Below are 27,007 nucleotides of genomic sequence, written 5' to 3'. Positions count from 1 at the left end.
CTAAGTCCTTGATTTTGCAAACCAGTCTTCAAAGCTCCGGCAGGTATATTGATTATTGAACATTTTTATGTTGCTGAAATGTGAACTCTGTTAAATAAAGTAAGTTACTGTATTTCATAATACTATAACATTCTGAAGAACTAAATATCAGAGGAAGAAGCATTTCAGAAAATGATGGCTGGCCTTGTGGTTTTAAATGACATTGTACAATAAGTACTACTTAAGGTGTGAACATCTTTATGGGATATTTGCAAATATCCCATAGAATTCACCAAAAAAAAAAGGGGGGGGGAGTGGGGAGAGTTTCTACTTTGCATTGCTCTCGAATTAAGAAGAATAATCTACATGAATGCACAAGTGTCGGATTGCATTTTGTAAAGAGGCTACCACTCAAATATAGCACTTTCCTTGCAGTTAAATTATGGGGCCCCTTCACTCTGTGGACAGACGTATGTACAGCCACTGTCCTCATTGCATTTCATACTTAGCTTATGCAGATAGCAGGGACATGGTCTATGCAGTGTTTCCCAAACTTTTGACATATGTGTACCCCTTCTATAATTTTCGTAATGCTGAGTACCCCTCGTACTCATGAGAACGTAGAATTAGGCGCAGCTAAGCATGGTGCAGTGCATATCCCCACCAAACTCCAGTGCAACGCGTACCCCCATCAAACTCTTCCCGTACCCCTAGGGGTACGCATACCACACTTTGGGAAACACTGGTCTACAGAGTGAAGATGTACATGACGGTGGATTAGAGAGTAAAGGAGGTGAAGGAGAGAACGCAATTCTGGAAACCTGATGAAGAAACTAGAGAAATGATATCGGATTCATCTTCATTGTTGTTTTTCATTCTACAAATGTGATATCATTCTCCCCTTTTCTTTGACTTTAGTAACAAATGAAGCAAATGTGAGGCAATAAGCACCATGAACCTCAGGAGTATATTACACTAGCATGTAAAAATCCTGAAAGTGACAGAATATTAGAGTATGCTCAGCAAATGATGTTTCATTATTATTCAGAACAAGCATTTGGCAGCAAATAATAGAGAACCCAGCAAAAAATTTCCTCCCACCAATCACTAATTGGGTAACTTACTGGATCCTAGCACACAAACTTTGTTGCTATTAAGAGGTTTGTGTGTGTCACACAATGTAATGTCTGAGACAGAAAGTATGTCTCAGGATGCCAATGGGCATCCAGATACTTTTCATTTTTCATAACATCCTCAAACTTATTACGTTATGGTTTCAAGAGAGCTGCTGCTCCAGGTCTGTTCCAAGCAAAAGGACTAGTGGGAAGCGAAAGGGAAAGGATGCAGAGCAGAGAAGCAAACTAATGTCTGAACCCATACTAACGTCTCATTTACCAGAACTGGGTCACAAGACCACCCCCAATGCAAAGGCTTTGGAGAAAGTCAGTATTTTTAACCAGATTCCTTGCCACCTTCCAACTAAACAAAGGGCCCCTTGGAAGGTATAAAGTGACCCTGGTTATCAGTTGAACAATCAGCAGTCATCTGCTTTCCAGGGGAACAGAATTCAGGAACTTTCCCCCTGGGGCATCTAAAGGAAGCACAGGCTATTTACCGTATTTTCTGGCGTATAAGACGACCCCCTAATTTTACAGTTAAAACATAGGTTTAGGCCTATATTCACTGTATAAGACTACCCCCCACTTCCAAGGCAACACCAGTTCTTTTTTTAATAGACTGCCTCTCTGACTCTGGCCAATCTGAGCAGGCTTTTTACTAGAACAGTGCGTAGCTTCGGGTACAGAACATGTATAATTTGCATGCATAAAAAGCCTGCTTGGATTGGCTGAGTTAGAGAGGCGGTCTATTAAAAAAAGAATTGGTGTCGCCTCGGAAGTGGGGGGTAGTCTTATACAGTGAATATAGGCCTAAACCTATGTTTTAACTGTAAAATTAGGGGGTTGTCTTATACGCTGGAAAATACGGTACACATCTCAAGGAGTAAAAACATTAATACTCACTAGATTTATTTGTTGTTGTTGTTAATCCTCTCCCAAGGTTATATTTTTTCCATTGATTTTTAGAGAGAGTAGAAGGGTGAGGGAGAGACAGGGAGAAATATCAATGTGAGAGAGACACATTGATTGGCTGCCACCTGCACACACCCCAATGCAGGCCAAGGAGCCTGCAACCAAGGAATGTGCCCTTGACTGGAATCGAACCTGGGATCCTTCAGTCTGTGGGCTGATGCTCTATCCACTGAGCCAAACTTACTAGGGCTCACTAAATAATTTTGCTCCTTAAAATGCATACATTTTGGTAATACTTATGATAGACCTGAATCTATATAGAACAATTCAGTTATCCTTAATTATTCTATACTATTTTTTTCATGGCATAATTTGGTACAGTTTTTAAAAGTCTACTTTAGAAACAAGAAACCACTATTATAGTTCATTCTTCAATAATATGCATGCAACCCTAAAGCATGCTAGACATTGCTTAAGTGGTGAGGATTCAGGTTTTAACAACATAGCTAAGGCCCTTAAACCCATGGATGTATATTCTAGTGTTTGAAGACTGTCAATCCTATTTAATAAGGAGGGAATATGTAAACTGACCATTATGCCATGACAAAGATGGCAGCACCCATAGCCACAAGATGGCAGTGCCCAGTCCCCTCAGCCCCACCAGAGTTCCCTGGTCCTCTCAGCCCCATCAGGTGGGAGAGGGGGGCATGTGGTGCAGCTGGTTCTGCCCTCAGGCCCCTAGCCACCTAGGGCTGGCCCAAGGCACAGGTAAGCCTTGGATGTTGGCTTCCCAGCTGCCTAGGGCCAGCCTGAGACATAGGCAAGCTTCAGATGGTGGGCTGCCCAGCCCTGCAGGGCTGCCCGAGGCTCAGGTAACCAGGGCTGACTGAAGCTTGCACTGCCAGCAGTGGCAGCAGCAGAAGTGTGATGGGGCATTGCCTTCCCCTGATGTCCAGGTCGCCTCCTGCCCAAGACTGTGAGAGGAGGCAGGCTGGGCTGAGAGACCCCCCTCCAGTGCATCAATTTTTATGCACAGGCCTCTAGTATGTACATAAACTAATAAATAAATGAGATCATTTCAGATAGTGAAATGTTCCTGGAAGAAAATAAAGCAAGGTGATGTGGCAGAGCTTGGCATCTCCTGTCTTGTAGTTGTGTGACACTGGGCAAGCCCTTTAATCAGTCTGGGACTCAGTTTTCTGATCTGTAAAATGTAGAGAAAAATATGGGGGTAGGGTTTGACCAGATAACACTGTGAAGCTCCTTTAAACTTTAAAATCTGTTTCTCTCCTCCGATTGTTTTTCAGGAATTGCAGGCAAGAAGCAAAGGAGAAAAGAAAAGATGGGAGTAGACAGAAAACTGCAGTAATAAGGGAAGGAGGGAACGTTGTGTGCTTGTGTGACAGACAACAGAACATAGTTGTTTGAGTTAGAAATACACACACGTGCTGAAACCGGTTTAGCTCAGGTCAGCCTGCGGACTGAAAGGTCCCAGGTTCGATTCCGATCAAGGGCATGTACCTTGGTCGCAGGCACATCCCTGGTGGGAGATTTGCAGGAGGCAGCTGATCAATGATTCTCTCTCATCGATGTTTCTAACTCTCTGTCTCTCTCTTTCTCTCTGTTAAAAAAATCAATAAAATATATTTAAAAAAAAAAAAGAAATACACACATATGCATGTGTGCATGTAGTAACAACAATAGCACTGTAACCAATTATCTTCTCTGTCTTTTAAAGCTCCTCTTTAGAAAATGATCTTTAAAATGATCAGATTTTGTGGGGGGTTTTTTAAATATTGAAAAGTCCTTCCAGGAAAAATTTCCTCCCACAAATCACTAATTGGGTAATTCACTTGATCCTAGCACACACGCATTTGTTGCTATTAAAGGCCGCATACCAGATTTTCCCCTTCACAGAGATTTATGTGACATGATGTTACACTCTCTGGAACACTTCACTGGGCTCTGGACAGTTATTTTCTCTTTCTCTTCCAGGTGCAAAATGGGTTGACAACAACCAGAAGCTGGCTTGTCAGCACTGTGCTCCTACTTGAGCTTGGAAAAGTACCAACACAAAACACACATCACACCACCATCACCTCCAGCTCCGTCTGAACTGTTATTTTTTCTCTCCTGGATCGCTTTCTGAAGCACTGGAGATATTTTACACATAAATATTGACATATTTTTTTAGAAATGGTTCCTTTATTTTGTTTTTCATCATTCTCTCTACACTATTTGCTAAGTTCCTCATTTTGGATTTATTTTTTCTATATGGCTAAAAGGAAGATTTGAATTTGGGTACATTTTGCTAATTTATTTTTAGTTTTCTAATTTTGGAACCCAAGCCTTTAATAATTACAATAAATATGTTTGACAGGAAGTACTTATTTTATACATCAGAAAACTAGAGTCCACAGGTCATCAGTGGTGCTACATAAACCAATAATCTAGCAAGCCCTTTTCCTAGCTTATGATCTGTTGGAGAAGTTATGAGAGGTTTTAGGATGCAAAAAAACCACCCTCCCTAAGAACCATAGGCTTTTGTGTGTGTGTGTGTTTTTTTTTCTTCTTTTTAAAAATATATTTTATTGATTTTTTACAGAGAGGAACGGAGAGGGAGAGAGAGTTAGAAACATTGATGAGAGAAAAACATCAATCATGTCTCCTGCACACACTGGGGATGTGTTCACAACCAAGGTACATGCCTCTGACCATAATCAAACCTGGGACCGATCAGTCCATAGGCCAACTCTTTAGCCACTAAGCCAAACCGGTTAGAGTGATTGTGTTTTCTTATAGTGGCTTGCATGTGGACCTGGAACTAAACGTTCTGTTCCAGAAATAAGGCCTAAGGAATTACTTTGCAAAAATAAGGCTAGAGTGGGAAGAAAGACCGGAGTACTATTGTAATTGTTTGGCATGGCCTTCAAATTAAATGACCTATGACCAATAAAGGAAGCAAATTGAAACTCTTTTTAAAGAATTTGGCTCCTTTAAAAATAGTTTCTATAGCCTCTGGCTGGTGTGGTTCAGTGGATAGAGCACAGGCCTGCGCACTGAAGGGACTGGATTCCCAGTTAAGGGCACATACCTGGGTTGCAGGTTTGATCCATGGGCCTGGTCTGGGCATGTGCAGGAGTCAACCAATTGAGTGTCTCTCTCACTCTCTCTAAAAGTATCCTCGAGTAAGGATTAAAAGAAAAAAAGTTTCAATGTTTAAATCTATACTTCCAAAAAAATCACCTTTGATATTATACAAAATAAAATTGCTTAGTTTATGACAATCTGAAGTACAATCTTTTCTTAAAGAACAAGGCATCCATCTTTTTAGTAGTTTTATTTTCTTAATTTCTAAAAAGTTGTCAAATTAAAAATGAAAATAATTTCATATTTGCTATTTTTTCTTTCCCTTTCCCCTTGACCCTGGCTCCTGTATTTGAGAAGTGATTCTTTTCACTCAGACTTTGTATTGCTAAAGACTTAAAAATAATAGAAGCAAGCATAATCACCCCAGACCTAAGTACATAATGCATATATCCTGTATATGTTATGGCATTACAAACACAACACGCTACTGAACCAGGAACCAGAGAGAATGTTCCAACTGCTGCTCTTCTCGGGCTAACTGAGGAATGATTTTCATTGGAATTTCAAAGCACCTTTTTCTCAAAAGTGGTGATGGGGAGGGAGCAAGACATACTCCTTCTGAAGATGGCACCTTGGAACATTATTTCAAACTGGAGGAATCTGAGAACATGGTAGAAGCAGGAAGATCACGCTGACCTCCCCTGTGTCCCCCTGAAACAGGCCATAAAGCCCCATGAGAGCAGAGTCCTCCCTGCACCCGAGGGAGAGCAGCACCCTGGTCTCTGAGGACAGGAGGTTCGGAGGAGAATCAGACCACAGCCTCGTTAAGTTCCCCCAGTTGACCATGCTTACCCTTAACTATCATATTGCTCCACACTGTCCATTCTTTATATTTTTCAAGTTTTTTTTTTTTTAAACTGATTTCAGAGAGAGGAAGTGAGAGGGGGAGAGAGAGAGATAAACATCAATGCCCCCTACTGGAGATCCAGCCTGCAATCCAGGCATGTGCCTTGACCAAGATTTGAACCATGACCTCCTGGTTCATAGGTCGATGCTCAGCTACTAAACTATACCTACTTGCCAAGACTGGTTTGGCTCAATGGATAGAGCGTCGGTTTGATTCCGGTCAAGGGCATGTATCTTGGTTGCGGGCACATCCCCAGTGTGTTGTGTGCAGGAGGCAGCTGATCGATGATTCTCTCTCATCGATGTTTCTAACTCTCTATCCCTCTCTCTTCCTCTCTGTAAAAAATCAATAAAATATATATTTTAATAAATAAATAAATAAATAAATAATAAATAAATAAATAAACTATAACTACTGGGCATGACTGGCAATTTTTTTTAATCATCCCTAGCATAAAAATACTTTAGTCTAAAGATCTCTTCTGACCTTCATTTCCTTTTGAAGCCTCCCACGTCATAGAAACTTATATTAAATACATTTGTATTTCCCTATTAATCTGTCTTGGTCAGTTTAATTTTCAGACCCAGCCAGGCACCCTCAGAGAGTGGAGGAAAACGTTCTCTCCCTGCAGCAGCAAAGGTATAGCATGGCTTTCTATAAATCAAAGCAATGAAACAGTAAGCGCTTAAGAGAAAGCCAAAGAGCTTGAAGATGGCTGGTTCTATATCTCTTTAATAATGACGGGAGTATATCCTCTCTTCTTTATTTTATAAGAGAGACTAGCATTTGTCAAGACAAGGCAGGTTTCGCATCACATCGCCCCTGCAGCATGAATTATGTGGGTGTGTCTCCCTAGCTGTATTCTTAGATGTTGCTTTCATCTTTCTTCTTTTGCCCTAATAAGACATAGATTCCCATTTTGAAGTGTTTACTTATTTGTTATACTTGTCCAGCGTTTTAAACATCCTATGGGTCTTTATTTGCTTTTGAAAACACCCAGCAAGCTAAAAAATTCAAGCTTGACATAAATCAGTGATGACTAAAATAGGAATTATACTCCTCAGTCCTGCACTTCTCCATGGTACCAAGCTTAAGCTATACACCTGCAACGCCAGGAAAAGGGATTTTCATAGTAAGTAGTTCGGTGGAACTGGTTGCTATCTAAATAAAAATTTAAAAAATAATTTTACAATAGGGGCAGAATAACATTAAAAACCAGACATTTTCATCCTAAACTATGAAAAGCTGTAATGATGTAAAATAATTTTAATACACTTTGGTGGGAAAATATAATTGCCAAAATTAATAAATTTATATTTAAATCACAAATAAAGTTTATGTTTATTTCTATTAATATATTAATTTTTAAAAAATAATCTTTCATTGTGTAATGTGGAGTTGAACTGTTTTTCAGATTGGAAATATATATGTGTGTGTATAGAATTTATATATTTAAAATCCCTAATGAGTAAATAGACCGAATGGCCGAAGGACCGAACAACTGGTCACTATGATGTGCACTGACCACCAGGGGGCGCTTACAGAACATGGTGTGTGTCTGCAGCAGGCGGCCAAGTGTGGAACATGGCAGGCATCGGCCAGGATGGAATGGTGGAGCAGGTAAGCGGGGGAACCAGACCAAGGTGGGGCACCGGTCGCTGTAATTGGGGCGAGCCTCTGGTGGTTACTGAACATTCTTTGCTTCCACACACTGCGGTCCTGAGGTCCTGTTCAGTGCTTGCACCTGCTGCTGATGCCAGAGCCACTGCTCTCACTACTGCTGGTGCCTGGTGCTGGCCCCAATTGCTTGGCGCTGTCAGGAGGTATGAGCAGCAGCTGCCAGCCCCAATCACTCCTGAGGGCTTCTCCTCCTCCCCCTGCTCCTGAGGGGCATTCAGGTAACAGCCACCTCTCGCACCCGCTCACACTTGCTGCTGGTGCTGGCCGTCAGCGGGTGCAAGCAGGGAAAGTGCTGTCAGCACATGGAAGCAGCAGCAGCTGGCGAGGGGCTGCCGACAGAGAGGGGAGTGGGGGGCCATGGCGAGAGGAACTGGATGGGGCCCAGAGGATGGGCTGAGACCCACCCCTACACCCCCACAGCCTCGCAGCCCACAATTTCTTTCAAGGTGCATGAATTCGTGCACTGGGCCCCTAGTATTTATATATGTGCATACATGTATATCTACATATGTATGTATAGAATATATATATATATATATATATATATATATATATATATATATATATTGCACTGATGCTGAAGTAGAAAAGAAAACTTCTTTAAAGAGAGAAAAGAAATGTAATCCATTCTGTGAAACTGGTGGAGTTTGCTGGGGCATGTGCCTGTAGCTTTCTTTCTTTCTTCTTCTTCTTTTTTTTTTTTTTTTTTTTTTTTAGAAACGGCTATTGTTGCTTCACAGGGCACCTGCATGTCTAATAAACAAAACCTTCTAGGAAGTTTATTTTATTTTTATGCTGACACCTTTCTCTTTAACATTGCCATGAAAATTGTGCCCTACCATCCAATGTCTACATGACATATATTAACATAGACGGCAATATGCGTCGGCCTAGAGCCACTTGTATATATACACATCAGAGCATGTCTCAGTCTACCCATATCTATATGTGTAACTTCGCCTTCCCATTCCTCCAGCAAGGACATGAGTGCTGAAATCAGTGATACTACGGTCTTCACTATGGAAGGGCCGGCCTTCTCTTCGCATGGTCCAGCCTCCCCCGCATGTGGACCTTCGGGATATTGCTGCTGAAGTGAAGGCCGTGCTACAGTCCCAAAATGAGGAGCCTGCATTAATATTAAAGGAAGAGGATGAAGTTCCTGGTGGATTCTTATTTTTATAGCTTGTACCATTTCAGTTTTTCCTATGTGTCATTACATAGCCTCAGCATCTTACACAAGCCATTTCCCTTAATCATTCCAACAATCCTATAAAACAGGTACTCTTACTATGTCCATTTCGCAGATGAGAAAACTGAGGCTTGTCTAAGATCACAGAGACCAAGTGTAACAAAGTCTAAAATTGGATGAGAGCCAAACTCGGTCCTTGAAGAAGATATTTCTTGCCTTAGGTCTTCCACAAAAATTCAACAAGAAATAATAACATTTGGATAAATATAAAGTAATAACATTGATTTTTGTTAATTGAGAACTAACAATGTGTCAGGTACTGTCTAGATTAGGGGTGTCGAACTCAATCAGAGAAGGGGCCAAAATCTAAAATTCAGCCTAAATCACGGGCCGAATGGTTTACTGAACAATCATAAACTGTCATTGTGATGGAAACGCAGCGGAGTGCAGTGATGACAGCGCGGTGCGGGCCACATTGCAAGGCCTGGCGGGACGAATTTGGCCCGCGGGCCTTGTGTTTGACACATGTGGTCTAGATCCTTTAAATATTCCTCATTATCATTTGACCATTCTATCAAAGTCTTCACAGTGAGAGATGAGAAAATGTTAAGGTCTACGGCCACCAAACACCAAAGACATACCAGGATGGAGTTCTTGCTCCAAAGCTTGAAGGTTCCCAGTATAGGAAATCCCTCGATGTGTGGGCTTTTCTCCTTGGCAAAGTGGGTAAGATTAGCTGCAATTAACATATCAGCGCACCTGCAGACCCGTCTCCCCAAGGGTAGACAAGAGACAGAGGGGGAGATCTGAATGTTTCTCTTGTATAATTCAGGTTTGCTTTTAGTGTGCTATTAAGAATTAATTAAGAATTAATGCACTCCCCATTTGCCTGCTCTGAGAAAAACACACAAATGGCCTTTTGAGATTGTGTGGATCTAAGTGCTTGAAAAGTGATTCTCATTTTGACTTGCCAGGGATGTTATCTAAAAAGGATTAACTCATCATATATCAAACGCTGAGGACAAACAAGAATAAACATTTCCTTTCCTCCTTCCTTCATTGACTCATATTCCTGTACTCAACAAATATTTACTGAGCACCTTCTATGTGTAAGAATACTTCTTTGCTTTTTCTTATATATTTTATTTATTTTGTAAGAGAGGAAGAGAGAGGGATAGAGAGTTAGAAACATCGATGAGAGAGAATCATCCATCAGCTGCCTCTTGCACACCCCCTACTGGGGATGTGCCCACAACCAACGTACATGCCCTTGACCGGAATCAAACCTGGGACCTTCTAGTCCACAGGCCGATGCTCTATTCACTGAGCCACACCGGTTTCAGCATGTAAGGGTATTTCTTTACATTAAAATCTGGCAGCAAGCATAGGACATGGAGAGCTACAATTTCCCAGCACAGAGGGAGAGAGGTCTCTGTTCACTCAGAGGAGAGGGGCTGAAGGTTCTGACCAGAGTGATGAGAAGAGGTTTGCTGGGAGAGAGAGCTGGCACATGCTCAGACCCTGAGAGGAAGGGGAACCGCGACAGGCACAGAAGGCAGAGAGAGCAGCAAGATCCGCCCGGTGCAAAGGCCTGGCGGACATCCAGGAAGGTGAGCAGTGCAGCGAAGGCTGTGGCTAACACCTCAGGCTGCGGTTAGACTGGGAAGGGCTTGGACACTATACCAACGAGTTAAGTTTTACCTGTAGGCCAGTGGTTTGCATCACTCAGGCCCTACCCCCGACATACTAAATGAGAATCTCGGGCCAGGGGGGCTGATGCACGCTGAAGGCTGAGAAGCAGTGTTGTAGCCAGTCCCCCAAGCTGCCACGTGTGCAGTGAATGGAGGACGCATGTGCTGGAGATACTGCCTCGGGCCTTGGGGGCGGCCTGGGCCGAATCTGCCTGGTGGTCTGCTTATGTGTGCAACCGCATTGCCCTAAGCTAAGAGGGGCTTCTACATTTCTCAAGGATTGCTAAAGAAGAAAAGGAAGAGAAGGAGGAGAGAGAAAAATGTGGGAAAGGAGGAAGAGGAAGAGAAAATAAAAAAGAAAGAGCAGAAGGAGTGGGGACCCTGTGGTGGAAAGTAGCCTGCAAAGTCTCTAAACTATTTACTCTGGTCCTTCACTGGAAAAGTTTGCTGACCTCTGGTGGAGACCAGGAGAAACTGTTTTTTGAGACGCTCAATAGGCCCAAAGAATGAATTAAGGACATTTCAGTTAATAACAGTGTGCAGACAAGAAAAGGTGAAGGGAGCTGGAAGCAGAGAAGCCAATTAGTGAAGACAAGTGGGATGGTAAAGATTGAAACAATGCAATGTTCTTTGAATAGGAAGAAGAAATAGGTCGATAATGTTTATAGAAATAATATGATTTAACTTTAAATGGACTGTGACACTATAACACAGTAAGATTCACAACGATTGAAGAAATCATAGACTACATCCAGTTCAGCAATCTCCTGGGATTTGGTTTGCTTTAGTTTTCAGAGAGTAATACAGTTTTGAGAGCACAGAAGCCTCTTATTTAGTGTGTGTGTTGGCGAGGGGGGATGGGAGGGGAGACACGTCATGTTTAAACGCATAGCTGGGGTTTAGAATTGCCTCCATATTTAATTATTCCCTGGAAATGATGTGCGTAGAAATAGCCAAGTTATCTTCTTAAAATGCCAAGTACAACTTAGCAGGTCTGGATGGGCCCGAGATTCTTCATTTCTAAGTTCCCGAGTGGGAACCACACTTCAAGTAGCAAAGTCTAGGCTTATACCAGTGATTATTTTAAAAGCAAAACTTTAAGATCACATATTAAGCATGGGAAATAATTCCTCCACCCACAGATATCTGCTGTAAGACATGCTGTAATTGGTCACCAAATCACACCTGCCCCTGCTATCAGTCACTGGAAATTCTGCCCTACCAGAGGGGTAGTGTTTAGGGACATGTGCCTGGATATGGACTAAAGAGCAGAATGGAATAAAGGGCAGAATGAGAAGTAATGAAGTGGTGGGTGGAGAAGATCGTGCAGATCTTCCCATAATGGCCAGAGGCAGTCTACTTAATAGTTTGGGGGGGGGGGGGCGGGTCACACTCCTTCAGACCTCAAATCCAGTTCTTCCACTTACTAGCTGCATGATCTTACACAGATTATCTTATTTTTTTTATTTTTTTTTGGTCGCAGTTCCTCCTCCATATATGGGGATAACAATTCCTCAGAGTGGTTACAGGATGTAAACGAGAGAATGTCATAAAATAATATGATGCAGCTCAGCCAGTGTTGCTCAGTGGTTGAGTGTTGATCTATGAACCAAGAGGTAATGGTTCAATTCCCGTCAGGGCACATGCTCAGGTTGTGGGTTCAATTCCCAGTAAGGGGCATGCAGGAGGCAGCCAACCAGTGATTCTTATCATTGATGTTTCTATCTCTCCCTCCCTCTCTCTTCCTTTCTGAAAAAAAAAATATTTTTTAAAAAGAAAATGTAATGTAGTAGTGAGACTATAATAAACACTAAATAATTATTATCTTTAATAATAAAAGATAGAAATGTAGCAGCTTGAGATGCAAAGGAAACTCTCCAACCATCACAAGTATTAAGAAAATGACCTAGAAATTTATTAATGTTACTAAAGGATAAATGGCCTCAAATAAAAATGTAAATATACATGTTGTTCCATATATAGGATTAGCATTTTAAATATTTAGAATTCCCTCCAAAGAAGTGACATGTATGTAATGTGGGACATTATTAGTTTGCTCTTTGACTAAAATATATATACATAGTCTTTATTGTTAAAGGCTTGCACTAAATGGTGGCTAAGCATTGCAATGTTTAGAAAAAGAAATTAGAGGGCAGAAGGCTTCATATAGCTTCCAAAGACATAGGTGTTTTGTGTCTAAATTGTATTTCTAAATTAAAATAAGGCCTTTGAAAGCTTCCTGATATTGGGTAGAAATTTATCATGGAGTGACAAAGTAAAATTTCATTCATATATGTGATGACAAGATACATTTTTATATTTTCATCATGAATGCTTTAGCATCTTGGAGACACGGCCAGAAAGGTGACATCAGTTGTGCCAATTACTCTTACTTCGCTTAATTGAAAGTCTCCAGGTCTTCGCCTGGACTTGAAACTCTCTGCTTCTGAGTTATTCTCTGGTGTCACCTCACTCACACTGCCCTTCACAGTGCTTTCCTTCTCACTGCACTCTGCCCCGCCCCGCACAGATGTAGTAGAAAGAAAAACAGATCTCTGATGCCAGAGACACCTGGGACCCAGTCCCATTGTGGCCTCTGCCGCCTGAGACCCACCTGGCCTTAGAGAAGGCTCTTTCTCTGGGACTTGTTTCCTGACTCACATCGATGCGCACTCTGCTGGATTATTTCGGATTAAAGACAAGGTTTGTGAAGAGTCTCTGGAGGCTGTACCCGGAAAATAAGCAAGGAGCATGGGCTTTTGTTATTAGTTATGACCGAAGTGTCAATGCATGTGCCACCTGTTCTCAGCAGTGTTCTTGGAAGCCCTGGTGAGGGAAGCAACGTGTAACGCCTTTATGATCCAGAGGTGCATCTGTTGGCACCTCTGAGTGCGCTTTCATTGTTGGCTGTATAGATGAGGCCCGCTGTGGGGAGGAAGTCTCTGGAAAGGTTTAGGTTTCCAGATTCCTCTGTGCACCATGCACCTCGCCAGGAGCTTGCAAATAACAGGTGCCCTAATGGCTGTTGAGTGAAAAAGTCTTAAATAGAGCAAAAGGCACTCTTGGACAGGACTCAAATCAATGTTTGAGTTGGTGCACTTCCGGTTTTTCCTGATTTCTCCCACTTTTCAGTGCCCAGTCAAATTCCATTACAGAAGACACCAACTGTTTCACCATGTAGTCCCTCAAGTACGATTTATTTAACAGTCATATATACGAAAGAGAATTACAGCAGAATAAAAACACGGGAATTGCAGCTTGTCATGTTACAATGCAATGAGAGGTGCTGGGCACAGGGAAAGGCATAGGAAAATGTTAGCTGAATTCTGGGTAGCTGAGGGATAATGCTCGAAGCAGAACGCTCAGGGTGCAGCAGCCTAACCCATCCTTCTCTTTCTTCAGGGCGCCTCAGCGCTGATGTTCACAGAAGGGGGCACTGGAAGCCCCACTGTGACCCCCTCATTAGCTGCTCTAGTCAGCAGCTGGCAGCTGTCTTAGGGAGAGAAGGAAGGAAGGAAGAAACAAGGAAGTAAAAAGGGAGAGAAGGAGCCAGGGGAGGGCCAGGAGGGAAAGAGAGATGGGGAGGGAGGATAGGAAAGACAAGTCTTCTGAAGAGCTGGGGCAGGTATTCTCTCCCTCTGGAAGTTCGGCCACTCTCCTGCGTCATGCAACCTGGAAAAGTAGGTGAAAGCCCACAGGCAGAAATGGATAAATTCCTTATATGCCTCCATGTTGCCTAGTAACGAAGTCTATAGGTTGTAAGGTGCTAACAGGAACAAAGTGGACATGTGTCCTAGGACGATGGAGTGGGAGTGTTTCAATGGACTTCTCCCTCGAGAGGCCCCACAGCTCTAGGAAAGACAACTGGCTCAAACAGGAACAAAAGTAAGCAGAGTTTCCAGAGGCAGATTCTATTTCAAATGCAGAATGTTTTCGAGCTGGTAAATAGCTACGTAAAGACATTGAAAGCCATAGTTATAGTGTCTCCATAAATAAAAATAAAATACCTCTTTGAAAGGACAAAATGTCACCATGATGTACATATCTATATTTCCCCCAATACATCATTATAGATCAATCTTTACTGCTTACATTTAAAATATCAATTGCAAATATGATGCCTATGATACAATTCAATTATATAGCTGTCTTCTACACAAGATTCCGGTGAAACAAAAGCTCAGTACCTTATTCACAGAACATTTTAAAAGCACTTTATACATTGTCTATACACAAATCTATCTTAAGTTAGAAGGATGCATACCTAATATGCATATAGAATATGGCTTACACATTAAAAGAGATCTAAGTTGTGAGTTATAAAAATCCCACTCTTGAGGCTTAAAAGCTTCTGGTTGTATCCATTTCTAAAATATTGCTTAGCATGGTAGAACCCAGAAAAGAAGCAGGTGCAACAGAAAAGTCTTGAGGACCAACACACCCTCCTTCACTTTCATTGATGGCTGCTCTTGGTGTTTCCCATCCAATTTCTGCCTTCTACAAAAACAAAGTCACTTAGTCTCACCATCACGGATGTATTTACAGTGAAAAGTTACAACACCTCACTGTGCTTGACTTTCTTGTTAGCTAATCACAAATACAGGTAGTTCTTCAGTTTGGAGCAAGGAAAAGGCTCTGCACATGCTCAGGCAAAACATGACAGGGAAGCAGAGTCTCCAAGGGTGGCGGTTTGTTTCTGTGTAGGAAAACGTCAAGTCACATCAAATACTGTTATCTGTACAGAAAAGTTTGGGCTCCCATTCTCATAGATACTTTTAAATACACATCACAGACACACACACACACACACACACACACACACACACACACACACACTCTAATGGGATCAACACCCCAGAAGGCAAAATTTCATTCTCAATTCTTGTGTCTGTCTCCAACAACAGTGGAGGTTCTTGTTATCCAGGGTTGTAGGGAATGTGTGATTTCCGTGGTGCTAGCACCCTGTAGGGGACGCGTTAGTATGCTGAAGCCCCAGGGGTGGGTGCAGGCTGGTCCGCTGCTGTGCAGGACGGGCTGCACTGTGGGTTCCCGGCTTGCGAGTCATGATGACGTGTGTGTCAGATCACAGGCCAAGGTTGTGACGCTCCATGGTTGTTCTAGGACTTCCACCACAGCTTCGGAATAGTCCTGCCTCTCATTTGTTCCCGTGCATTTGAAATAACAAGGACGATCTAAATGGCTTGCTCCTCAGAGCTGTAAAAAATGTTTCCATAATTTTGGTGTTTTTTTGTTTGTTTGTTTGTTTGTTTTTTCTCTCCTTTTACTTAAGACCTTAAAAATTTGTTGTCATAGCACTCTGTATAAATCAGTGGAAGAAAGTTAACATTTTAAAATAACTCTTCTGCACATGTTTTGCATCGTCACCTATGCTATACCTGGTTCAAAATGATGACAATTTAAAACTGTCCAACTTTTGTCTTAAAAATTTCTCTAGATTGATTGAAGGACACAAAATTGTGGAGGAAAAAGGATGGCAGAAGCACTGGCTAAAAACCTCGATAGCAAATTTGAGTGTTATTTATTTGGCCAGAGTTACTAGCATAGAATTTACATTCTTCTTATTCATCCTTACACAGGAGTCCATAAAAATAACACGATCCGATCCAAGTGTGTGGTGAAAGAGAATATAGTTCTGCAGGAAGTTGAGTTAAGTTTTAGTACTGTTCTCATTATCCTGAAATAAAATTCAAATTAATATGAAGATCATGTCTTAGTCATATACAGACATTAATTACTGTGTTATGTTGCAATTTTCTTTAGATTTTATATACCTTGTCAAAAAGAAGCAATTTCTTAGTATATGATATTGGTTTTATATCAGTTGGAATTCATCTATTTCTTGTGTGTGTGTGTGTGTGTGTGTGTGTTGATTTCTATCCAACCTTCATACATAGAATAGGAACCACAATTACTAACTTTGGAGTTGTTGAGTAAGATAATATGTATAAGATATGCCCCACAGTGCCTTACACTAGAAAGTTGCTATTAATGAAACCATTGTTATCAATCAGTTTTATAAAAAAGTGCAGAATACTGAGAAAATAATCATCTTAAAACTAATCACCTTCTAACTCTTCCATATCTTAAGCAACATTTGAGGAGCTAAGATAACATCTCAAACTCTCAGCATTTCTTGCCCTCACCATCACCCAGACAGCAGGATGAATTACAAGACTTGAGCTTAGATTCTTACTTCTTTCAGGAAATATGAAGGCATTTCCACTATTAAAACACATTCTCCCTTCTGACTACCTGCACCTCCTTTGAAGTCCCAACATAGTGGTTCTCAATTTAGTGTACAGAAATATCAATAGGTGGGTTTATTAAAAATTCAGACTTCTAAGGCATCCCTCCCAGACCTAACACTTTGGTAGACTGAAGGCAAGCCCTAGAAGCTGAATTTTTAAGAGAACCGTTGAGGCACATGTCCATGGATTTTAGCTGATGTTTCCTTCATAATATGTATTTGCTTTGTTATCACTATTTGTAAACATTTACATTTTCTACATGAAGTAGAAAATGAAATCAGGATTAAACCTCCCCATTGACTATAGCCTATTATTTTTGAAGGGCTAAAATGTCTCAGTAAGTAAAATTTATATTGAAAAGCAAATTAAGAACTCTTTGAAAAGGTAAATATTTAAGATATTGCCTCAGAAGATAGAAAACAGAAATTTTTCTAAAAAGAATCCAGGAGGCCATTTAAATAAAACAACTTTGTCTCTAGTGACATTCTACAAACCACTCATTTCAGAAATTAGGTTTCTTATTTAAAATGTTACTTACCTCTCATGTTTAAAATGACAGGAGCCATTATTGTATTCCAAACCTATGAATGTGTATCAGCACGTTTTTCTTCGGCATTTACTTGGCCTTCTGAGCTCTTATGAGGATCAGGCTCACCTAGAAAACAAGCAAACAAAATCAAAATAGGCCTGTGGGGGAAATGAGTAAGGTCGGGAAACTGAAGCAATTGGTAAAATGTTGAAGAACATTATACAATGGATTTTGTGGCACATTTCTCCAAAGATAGCAAACATTTTCTTTTCAGCCTGTGGGATTTACAGAGTATATCAAGTCATCTTCTGGCCATTACACAACTTTGTGAAGTTGCAATTTAATCTGGGAATACAGAAGTGAAACAGATGAGACATGTTTAAACATCTATTAAATCAAATGTAAAAATCACGTATGTTTTTCTTGAACATTTTTAATTAAAACAAATTATTTTAAACACATCCTCTAATGATCAGTATCTTTTAGCACACAGTGCTTAGTTGTTATGAATTTGAAACAAATGAACCTCAGAGAATAGTAGTGTTTAAGATAAAACAACCTGCCAAAATGAAATTTATAATCTTAGAATCACTTGGCTTCCATATAAACCTTCAAGAAGAAGAAAAACATTTGCATGAAAACTGTTCCAACATTTCAAGAAAGGTTGCAAAGACTCTATCAAAAACAGAAATATGAAGCAAAATATACAGTTAAAAGAGCTTACAATATAAGAAAGTAAACAAAAGTCACAGAAATTAATTTTTTAATCAATGACTCAAACTATCTGGATATTTCAGGAAATAGTTGTACATAAGCAACTGCTCTTTCTGTCTGACACTTGATTGAAAAATATATTAACAGCCGGGACTGGTTTGGCTCAGTGGATAGAGCGTCGGCCTACGGACTGAAAGGTCCCGGGTTCGATTCCGGTCAAGGGCATGTGCCTTGGTTGTGGGCACATCCCCAGTGTGGGGTGTGCAAGAGGCAGCTGGTCGATGTTTCTCTCTCATCGACGTTTCTAACTCTCTGTCCCTCTCAATTTCTCTCTGTGTAAAATCAATAAAATATATATTTAAAAAATATATATATATTAACAGTTAAACTTTGTACCAATTAATTTTGAGAGAATTCCTTCAATATATATTGTGAAACTGCATTATATCAACTGCAACAGATTTTCTATTAAAGTTATAAAATTAGTAAACATATAAACTTATGAGGTGTTATCACAAAGCAAATTTATTTTGTCTCCTACTTTAAAAATATATTCAATGGGGACAGCTTATCTTTTGTACCAGGATAAAAATTTCAGGTAGTATCAAGATTTTTCAGATCATTCTTAGAGTGAAGTTTCTCCACTGTCGGGCATTTAGAGCTCATTCTTCTGTGAGCACATCCAGGGGCTCTTCAGGGACTTCTTGCCAAGGACAATGGCTAGAGACTTTTTCCAGCTTCGTATGGGCACCTAGAATGATGGTTCCTTTTCAATGTCCACAGCCTCTGGGAAATTTGTTCGTACCTTTCCAGCTTCTGTCTGCTGAGGTACTATCATCTTCCAAATATGGGAGCGACATACTTGGTTCAGATGAAACACTTGTGAGGCAAATGTTTCCATTAGACACCCGAGGAAAGGCTGGAGTCTACTTTGGCTCATCTGTGATCATCTAACTCTTTATATTTCTCTTGTAAGAACTGGATCCCCTTCCCCAAATTTCCTTGACTTCCAGCTCCCCTATGGTTCTGGTGAAGCTCTTTTCTCTTGATTTGAGATGAAGAGAGAATCACGTCTACATCTTTCCCGATACCAGAGAGCCCATTGAAGAAACCTGCCTCACAAACCCTTATCCAACTATCAACCTGACCCTTTCACTGTTTGAGTTGGGTGAAGCTATAAACATCCTACAATTAGTTTCTGAAACTACTTTGAAATTTTGGTTCCTCAACTCAGTTTGTTTCTGACATTTATTATATCAGAGTCTTGGCTTAAGCTTCTGCTTTTATATCCTGTTTCTTATGAATAGATTAGAAAATGAAAACTCCACAAAATAAACTAGAAAGAACACAGGGGAAAGAAAGGAATATAAGTAATTAATTCTCTGATTCTAAAAAAATTTCAGAGACTTTTTACAATGGGCAAAGGACACTGAGGTCTGTGTACCAACAAATGCTCTTATGTCTAGTAGATAAAGAGCTCACCAGTAACAAAAGAGTGGACAAGAAATGAAATAATCAAATGCTTACAATGCAGTAATTACAGAAAAATAAATTACCAAAATGATACATACATTACATCCAAAAGTAATTCTACACATGTAATTAGAACAGTAGCAAGTAAAAGCTATGAGCAACTCAACACAGGAATTTTGCAGCACTGAAAATAAAGTGTTTCCCTTAAAAATCTGTAAAATTCCAGGTGTTTTCAGAAGCACATACACAACATTGCCAAGCAATTGCATGAGAGCCAGATGGCTTAGGAAAATACTATCATCCTCAGCAAATACTAATCACATTACTTTTACTTAATAACTCTTGAGTTGTAGAATCCTTTACAATTAACTTGAATAATACTATCTGGAAGTAACCCTTATCCTTTTGACCTAACATTCTTCCAGAGAAGAAGAAATGATTTGCATTATTTAATCCACTAAAGATCATTTTGGCTCAAGGTTTATCCCTGTAAAATGCCTTGAGAAACATCCATATAGCCCAAGGTTTCAAACATTTTTAATCATGGGCACCTCTTTTAGTTTGGTGAAACTATGGCTTTCTCAAAATAAAATGTATAAATAAATAAAATAAAAAGGAACACAAAGGATTCCATTGACATGAAAAAATATTATAGCATATTTAAATTATCCTAGTGGTGTGAATATAATAATATATGTGCTTCCACATATTATTATATTCATTAAATCACAAGGAAATAAATAAGTTGCATTAAATCACAAGGAAATAAATAAGTTGCCATGAATCAAGTTTGCTGGATTAACTAAAATCTCTTTTCGTGAGAGCATTTTCTGCTCTGGCTGGGTAGCTCAGCTGGTTGGAGGGTCATCCCCATATGCCAAGGTTGTAGGTTGCATCGTTGGCCAGGGCACAAGTAAGAGCTCAGTCAGTGTTACATAGAGGAGAATTGACTCTAAACTATGGAAATCAGATTGTAACAGTGAGTCTGTATAAATTAAATGGTATTACCCACTATGTTGTAATTATTTTTCTTTATTAGCCAAAAGATCTAAAAAAAAAAAAAAAATCCACAAAAAACAAATGAGAAGTGGCTAACGAGAAAACTAAGTATAAGGATATTCCCCCCAAATCCTCCCCTTGCTCAACATCTGTTCTTGCTGTTTTCTGACACCCCAAACCTAGTTCCTTGTTCTAATTTTACTTTGCAATATGAGTAAATGTGGCAAGAGTTTACAGGATATTTGTAGCCTCTGGAAAAAAATCTGCAGCTATTTGTTTTGCACATAGTAGGCCTCTGTAAATAGTGTTGGAATAATCTCATTACTTGTCCTCAATTTTTTTTTGTCAGGCTCTATAGTTTTAACTGTATAACACACTCCAATAAAATATTTCATAAGACACAGTGGCTGGGTGGAGAGATGGTACAGACCTCAGGGGAATGTCAGAATCTCTATCAGGCATGTGGAATGGGAAACCCTGAATCTCCTCTTCTCCACTCCCACTTCTATTTTAACACTGATTTTTGGTAGGTTTCTCTTGAAAGCCTTTTTTTTTTTTTTCTATTTTGAGAATGCAATGCAGAATATAAGTACTCACGCTGTAATATGAATAAGATATCTACGCTTATATAAAGAAGTGATAGGCTTCTTGGATAAGGCATTTTAATTAAAATCCTTGGAAGAATGTTAATGAGCAGAGTGGAGGAAGGGATCCCAAGAATCCAAAAATTACACTCCCTGAGGAGGAAACAACAGGATAAAGATAGAAAGTCCACTGACTTTCCTCGGAGTAGAAGGCAAACATTTCAGGGAAGAGCTGTCTGACCCGAGACAGAAATGTAAGGGACATCATTACCAAGGGACATGCTGCTGCTTCCTGGTACAGCTTGCCTCGGTGGCACTGCTCAGATTCTAATCTGTGCTTGACCGTGAGCTGATGAAATTCCCTGCTCTCCCGCTCTGGGTCTTGCTGCATCCATTTAAATGCACAGAAGTGTTCTATTTTGACCTATCTTTGTGAACTGCAGATAAACTATTTTGAACTCTTTAAAAAAAAAATTAAGTAGTGCATTGGCTGCCCTCCACTTGCACCCGAACCTGCATGAAGCTCAGGCATGTGCCTTCATGGGGAATTGAACCTGGCAACCTTTCAGGGCACAGGATAATGCTCCAACTATCTGAGTCACTCTCCCCATTGCCTTCCCTCTGGCAACCACCTTACTGTTGTCTGTGGCCGTGAGTTTCTTTCTAAAATCCCTTCACCCTTCTTACCCAGCCCCCAACCCCAGCCCTCTCTCCCTCTGACAGCTGTCAGTCTATTATCTGTATTTATGAGTCTATTTCTATTTTGTTTGTTAGTTTATTGTGTTCATTAGATTCCACAGACAGTGAAATCATATAGTACTTGACTTTCTCTTACTGGCTTATTTCACTTAGCATAATACTCTCCAGGTCCATCCATGCTGTCACAAAGGGTCAGATTTCCTCCATGTTTATGGCTGAGTGGTGTTCCATTATGTAAATATCCCACAGCTTTTTTTTTTTTTTTTTTTTTTTTAATCTGCTCATCTACTGATGGGCACTTGGGCTGTTTCCAAATCTTGTCTTTTGTAAATAACACTGCTATGAACACAGGGTTGGTTGCATATATTAGTTCAAATTATTCAAATTAAAAGAAAAAGTAAGCTATAATCCTTTCCTTCAAAATGGTGATGAATAATAAATGTTAATCTAGTAATATTGTTTTAAATAACATTAATTGAGATCAACTGAAGGACTTGTATACATGCATATAAGTACAACCAATGAACACAAAACTCTAGGGAAGGAGGGTATGTAAGGGAGGAGGGGCAATGTTAAAATATGTACACAGATAATAATTTAATAAAAAAAAAATAAATAACATTTATTGAATAATCATATTATTTTAATTTCTCCTCTGAAAGAACTACAAAGGCTGTTTGCTTTGTTGATGAGCTGATTCTGTGAACTGTTAACTAGTCCGGTTTTATTCTCACTGTTACCATGGCCCACACTCATTTGAACAAGTAGACATCAGTGTCATTACGGAAGTACCCAGACACAAAAGGATACAGTCTTAATTATCATATTCAAAAGCCATGTCTGTGTTCCTTAGAAAAAAGTTTCTTAGAAAATACTTAGTCAAACTCTATCTCCCCACACCCACCCTCCCAGAAGATATCTAGGTTTCTGATGCACTGGATATGGACTGAAGTTTTCTCCAAGAGAAGCAATTAGGATAAGGGGATACTTCAGGTTGGTGGTGAGAGAGGTTTAATTTCTTATTGTTCTAGTGACAATATTTTTTTCCAACCTATGGAACCCAAAGGAAGACAGAAGAGTTGGCTGATAAAAGAGGGCTGATAAAAGAGGGCAAGATACTTATAGCTTCTGACACAGGGCCCTGGCTTTGCCAGTCCTATCACATTTTGAGTAAAAAGTGTGAAATGTTTTGGAAATGACTCAGGGATCCAGAAGTAGAAGAGACCTTTGCCATGTTCCCTTATCTGAAGTTCTGAGAGGTGGCAGAATTTTAAAATTCCAACTCATTTGATGAGTGAGTATGACCTCAGAAACAAAATAAGACAGGGTCAATATGAGAAAGTGAAATGACAGGCTAATCTCACTCATAAATATAGATTTTTTTAAAGTCATCGAAAATAATTTTTAAAAGTCGATACATCATGATTCAGGTGGGTTTACACAAAAAATACAAGGTGATTCAACATTAAAAAAATATAATTCACTACATGAACCAATTGAAAAAAAATCATCTGAATTATTTTTAAAGATACAGAAAACATAATACATTTTCTTAATAAGTTACTTATTGATGGGAATATAATTAACCTCATAAAGAGATCAAAGAAATTAAGAAATATCACTGTGAATGCTGAAACATTAAGCACCTCTTTAAATTCAGAGACAAGCTGAAGGTCAAAACTACTACCAGTTCAGAATGTTCTAGATGAGCTTGCTAGTGAAGTAGACTCAAGGAAAACAATCATAAAAGATACGTATTTGGGAAAGAAGAAACTGCCATTATTGACAGAAAACCAGTATTCAAAAGCAAATGTATTTCTATACACCTGCAAGAAATAGCCATTTACAAAAGCAACAAAAAATATAAAATGCTGATGGGAATTCCAACAAAGTATATCCAAAATTTAAATCTTAAGTGATTACGTAATATAGTTCAGGGTAGGGCAAAAGTAGGTTCCTAGTTTTTCATATGAAAAATAATACAATAACTAATAGATAATAATACAAGAATAAACTGTGTTTCATGTACTCACAATCATAAACCTACTTCTGCCCCATGCAGTATATGTTTACTGTAATACCTAACATCTAATAACACTAATAAGAATTTTCTTCTATTATTTTTATTATTTTCAGGGGAAAATAAACTTTCGGAGCAACATGAAAAAGACCTAGGCATGATGAGATATGTATGAATAGGAAGACAATCTCATAAAGATGACAATATTCCCCAAATTAATATAAAAGTAAGCCTACTCAAAAATGGTAATTTTTCTTTCTTAGGTGGCACATATGAGCTACATAAGCCAAAACCAGGTCTCAAAAAGTTCAAATGGATGATATCATACTGAACATACTCTATGACTTCAAGCAATTATGTAGGAAATAAGTTACAAAAATAAACTAGAAAGCACTTGTGTGTTCAAAAATGTTAATACCTATTCTCAAATGTCAAGCTTGCCTTCAGCTAGCTCTAGGTTTCCTGCTGGTTTAAACAGCTGTGATTCGTGCACAATGCAAATCCGGTGGCATCTCAGTTCCCACGCTGCCTCCTTTTCTTACATCTTCTCTTCTTTGAGCCTAGTATTTTGGGATTTGAATCAATATCAAATAAATCAGAAAAGTACCCAGCACAGTGAGAAACATATTGCATTTCATTCTAGGTTGAGCCCCCAGATTCCATTCTGGGACATGACTAATGTTTCTCAAGAACACATTCTCTTTGAGATGTTGGGATAGAGAGCAGATCTGGGGTTGGTGGGTAGCTTTTGCTCCTGTCAAGGTGAATTGGGTGGGCCTGAGTCAATTTGGAAATCTTGCGTCTAAAGGCGAACCAAATTCTCAGGTGGCTTACAAAAGTTAACGCATTTGCTGTGAGGAAGAACAGGTATTTGTGTTTGCCATTCAGGGGCTGTTGTAAATATACATGCCTCATTCACGGTTCATTAGCGTGCACTTACTCCGCTCTCCCATCACAGCCTCAGAAAAATGTTTCTCATGACATATGAGGATGGGACCACCCATGAAAACTAGCTACAGTCGCCACCAGTTTAGGCAAATGAGCCTTTTCTTTTTTTCTTACTTCCTCGGGTGCCTTGCTCTCAAAGCTGCATCATATCGGGTCTAGTAATAATTAATGTCGTTTTAAAACATTCGTTTAAAATCTTGCTTGGTGTTGACTTGTATTGACATAACCTTCAAACACGTGGTATCTACAGAACGTGTGAAGTGCAATTAACAAGTTTTGCTTGAAAAAGTTTGTGTTTGGTTTGGTTTTTGTTGCAAAACTAGGGCTAAGAAGATGGCGGATGAAGAGCATATTTGGCACTGCATGCTTTACGAGTTCCAATTAGGAAGAAAAGCAAGTGAGGCTGCAAAAAACATCTGTAGTGCTCTTGGTCAAGATGCAGTTAGCGCCAGAAAATGCCAGCGTTGGTTTGAGAAATTTCGCGAGGAAAATTTTTCCTTAGATGACAAGAGTGGTCGAGGCCGTGTGTCCAATTTTGATCAAGAAGCTCTTCAAGCTCTTTTGGTGCAAAATCCTCAAATTACCCAACAAGAGCTTGCGACAACTTTAAATTGTTCACAAAAAACCATTTCCAATCAATTGCATGCACTTGGCAAAGTCCAAAAGTTTGGAAAATGGGTTCCTCATGAGTTGACCGACAACAACCGTAATCAAAGAGTCACAATTTGCAGTTCGCTCCTCTCTCGTCAAAACTGATAACTCAGGAGCTATAGTCTTTGGAACCCAAGCAGTCACACTTTCCATGGCTCTAGGATTGTGCAATATTTTTGAGATATCCGTTTGCCGTTTTTAGAGCAAATTGTTACCAGAGATGAACAATGGGTGCTGTATGTTAATTTGAAAAGGCGGCCTCAATGGTTGGACAAAAATGAGGCTCCGCAGCCCACGCCAAAACCTGACTTGCATGCGAAAAAAGTAATGTTGTGTGTTTGGTGGAATTTTAAAGGAATTCTTCATTATGAACTTTTACCATCTAACCAAACCATTACAAGTGCAGTGTATAGTGCCCAATTGGAAAGGTTAGCCCAAGCTTTAAGAGAAAAAGAACCCGCGCTGATTAATCGGAAGGGCGTAATTCTTCACCACGATAACGCACGACCGCATACTGCAAGAATCACTGCTGAAAAACTGCGCCAGTTGGAATGGGAAGTTCTCCCTCAACCTGCATATTCTCCTGATATTGCCCCTTCCGATTACCATTTGTTTCGTTCTTTGCAAAACTTTCTTCTTGGAAAAAAATTTAATAATGAAGAATGCCTCAAAAATGCATTGACCGAATTTTTTGCATCAAAATCACAAGAATTTTACAACAGAGGGATTAAAATGCTTCCTGAGCGTTGGGCACAAGTAGTAGAAAACAACGGCAACTATATTGTTGATTAAATTTTGTTGTATTGTTTAAATAAATTCGATTTAAAAAAGTATTAGAAAACGACATTAATTATTACTAGACTTAATAGATCCTCACGGCTCTGCAGTGTAACCGGAGACCGGACCAGGATTTGTGGGACTGTCTGCTCCCTCATTAGGGGAGATATTATGTTCCCAATAGTCACAATTTTTGAGGCTATGATTAGCCTGAGGTAGAAAGAGAAGAGTGATTTGTCTCACTATTTCCCTCCAACTGCCTCATTAGAAAGAGGCACACACACAATCTTCCTAATATGTCCTGTCTGGTCTGAGATCACACAGGAAAAGGTACAGATTGGGCAAAGACTTAAGAAATGCTGAGTAGGTTATGAAAGTATTTTTCTCACTCTATAAGATCTACCATTAAAAAGGAACACATTCCCGATGGAGAAAAGAGTGTTTACGTTTTTTAAAAGGCCCCATGTCAAAAAGGAGTTGGTTTCCATACAACATTCTTAGATATTCCCAGATCCTTAATAGAAGGTTTGGTGAATAAAATGACTGTTTAAAAAGTGTGTGTGTGTGTGTGTGTGTGTGTGTGTGTTTTGTTTTGTTAAAACTGATAACTCAGGAGCTATAGTCTTTGAAACCCAAGCAGTCACACTTTCCATGGCTCTAGGATTGTGCAATATTTTTGAGATATCCTAAAATATAGTTTCAAGGCTAATATGATAATAGCCACCTATTTAGGATTCTGTTCAGAGCCTCAAAATTGAATTAATATTCCAAAGCTCTA

General features: G+C 39.7%; 1 protein-coding gene across 3 annotated transcripts in view; it reads right to left on the bottom strand.

The window, feature by feature from the left end:
* Window positions 1-13,747: 13,747 nt before the first annotated feature.
* The window catches only part of PDE1A (phosphodiesterase 1A), a 229,912-nt gene continuing 216,652 nt past the window's right edge, over window positions 13,748-27,007 (bottom strand). For 2 of the 3 annotated variants that reach the window (XM_036421948.2, XM_036421947.2), the window contains 2 exons: window positions 17,374-17,490; window positions 13,748-16,261 (listed from right to left, as the gene is read on the bottom strand). In XM_036421948.2, coding sequence (XP_036277841.1) covers window positions 17,417-17,490 — 74 coding nt within the window. In that variant the 3' untranslated portion in view covers window positions 13,748-16,261; window positions 17,374-17,416. The remainder of the gene's footprint in view (window positions 16,262-17,373; window positions 17,491-27,007) is intronic. The other variant, XM_036421945.2, reaches the window with a different exon arrangement.

The sequence above is a fragment of the Pipistrellus kuhlii genome, unplaced genomic scaffold (assembly GCF_014108245.1).
Source record: "Pipistrellus kuhlii isolate mPipKuh1 unplaced genomic scaffold, mPipKuh1.p scaffold_m20_p_7, whole genome shotgun sequence".
In the NCBI taxonomy this organism is placed as follows: Eukaryota; Metazoa; Chordata; class Mammalia; order Chiroptera; family Vespertilionidae; genus Pipistrellus; species Pipistrellus kuhlii.
This window is presented reverse-complemented; position numbering and strand designations above follow the sequence as displayed.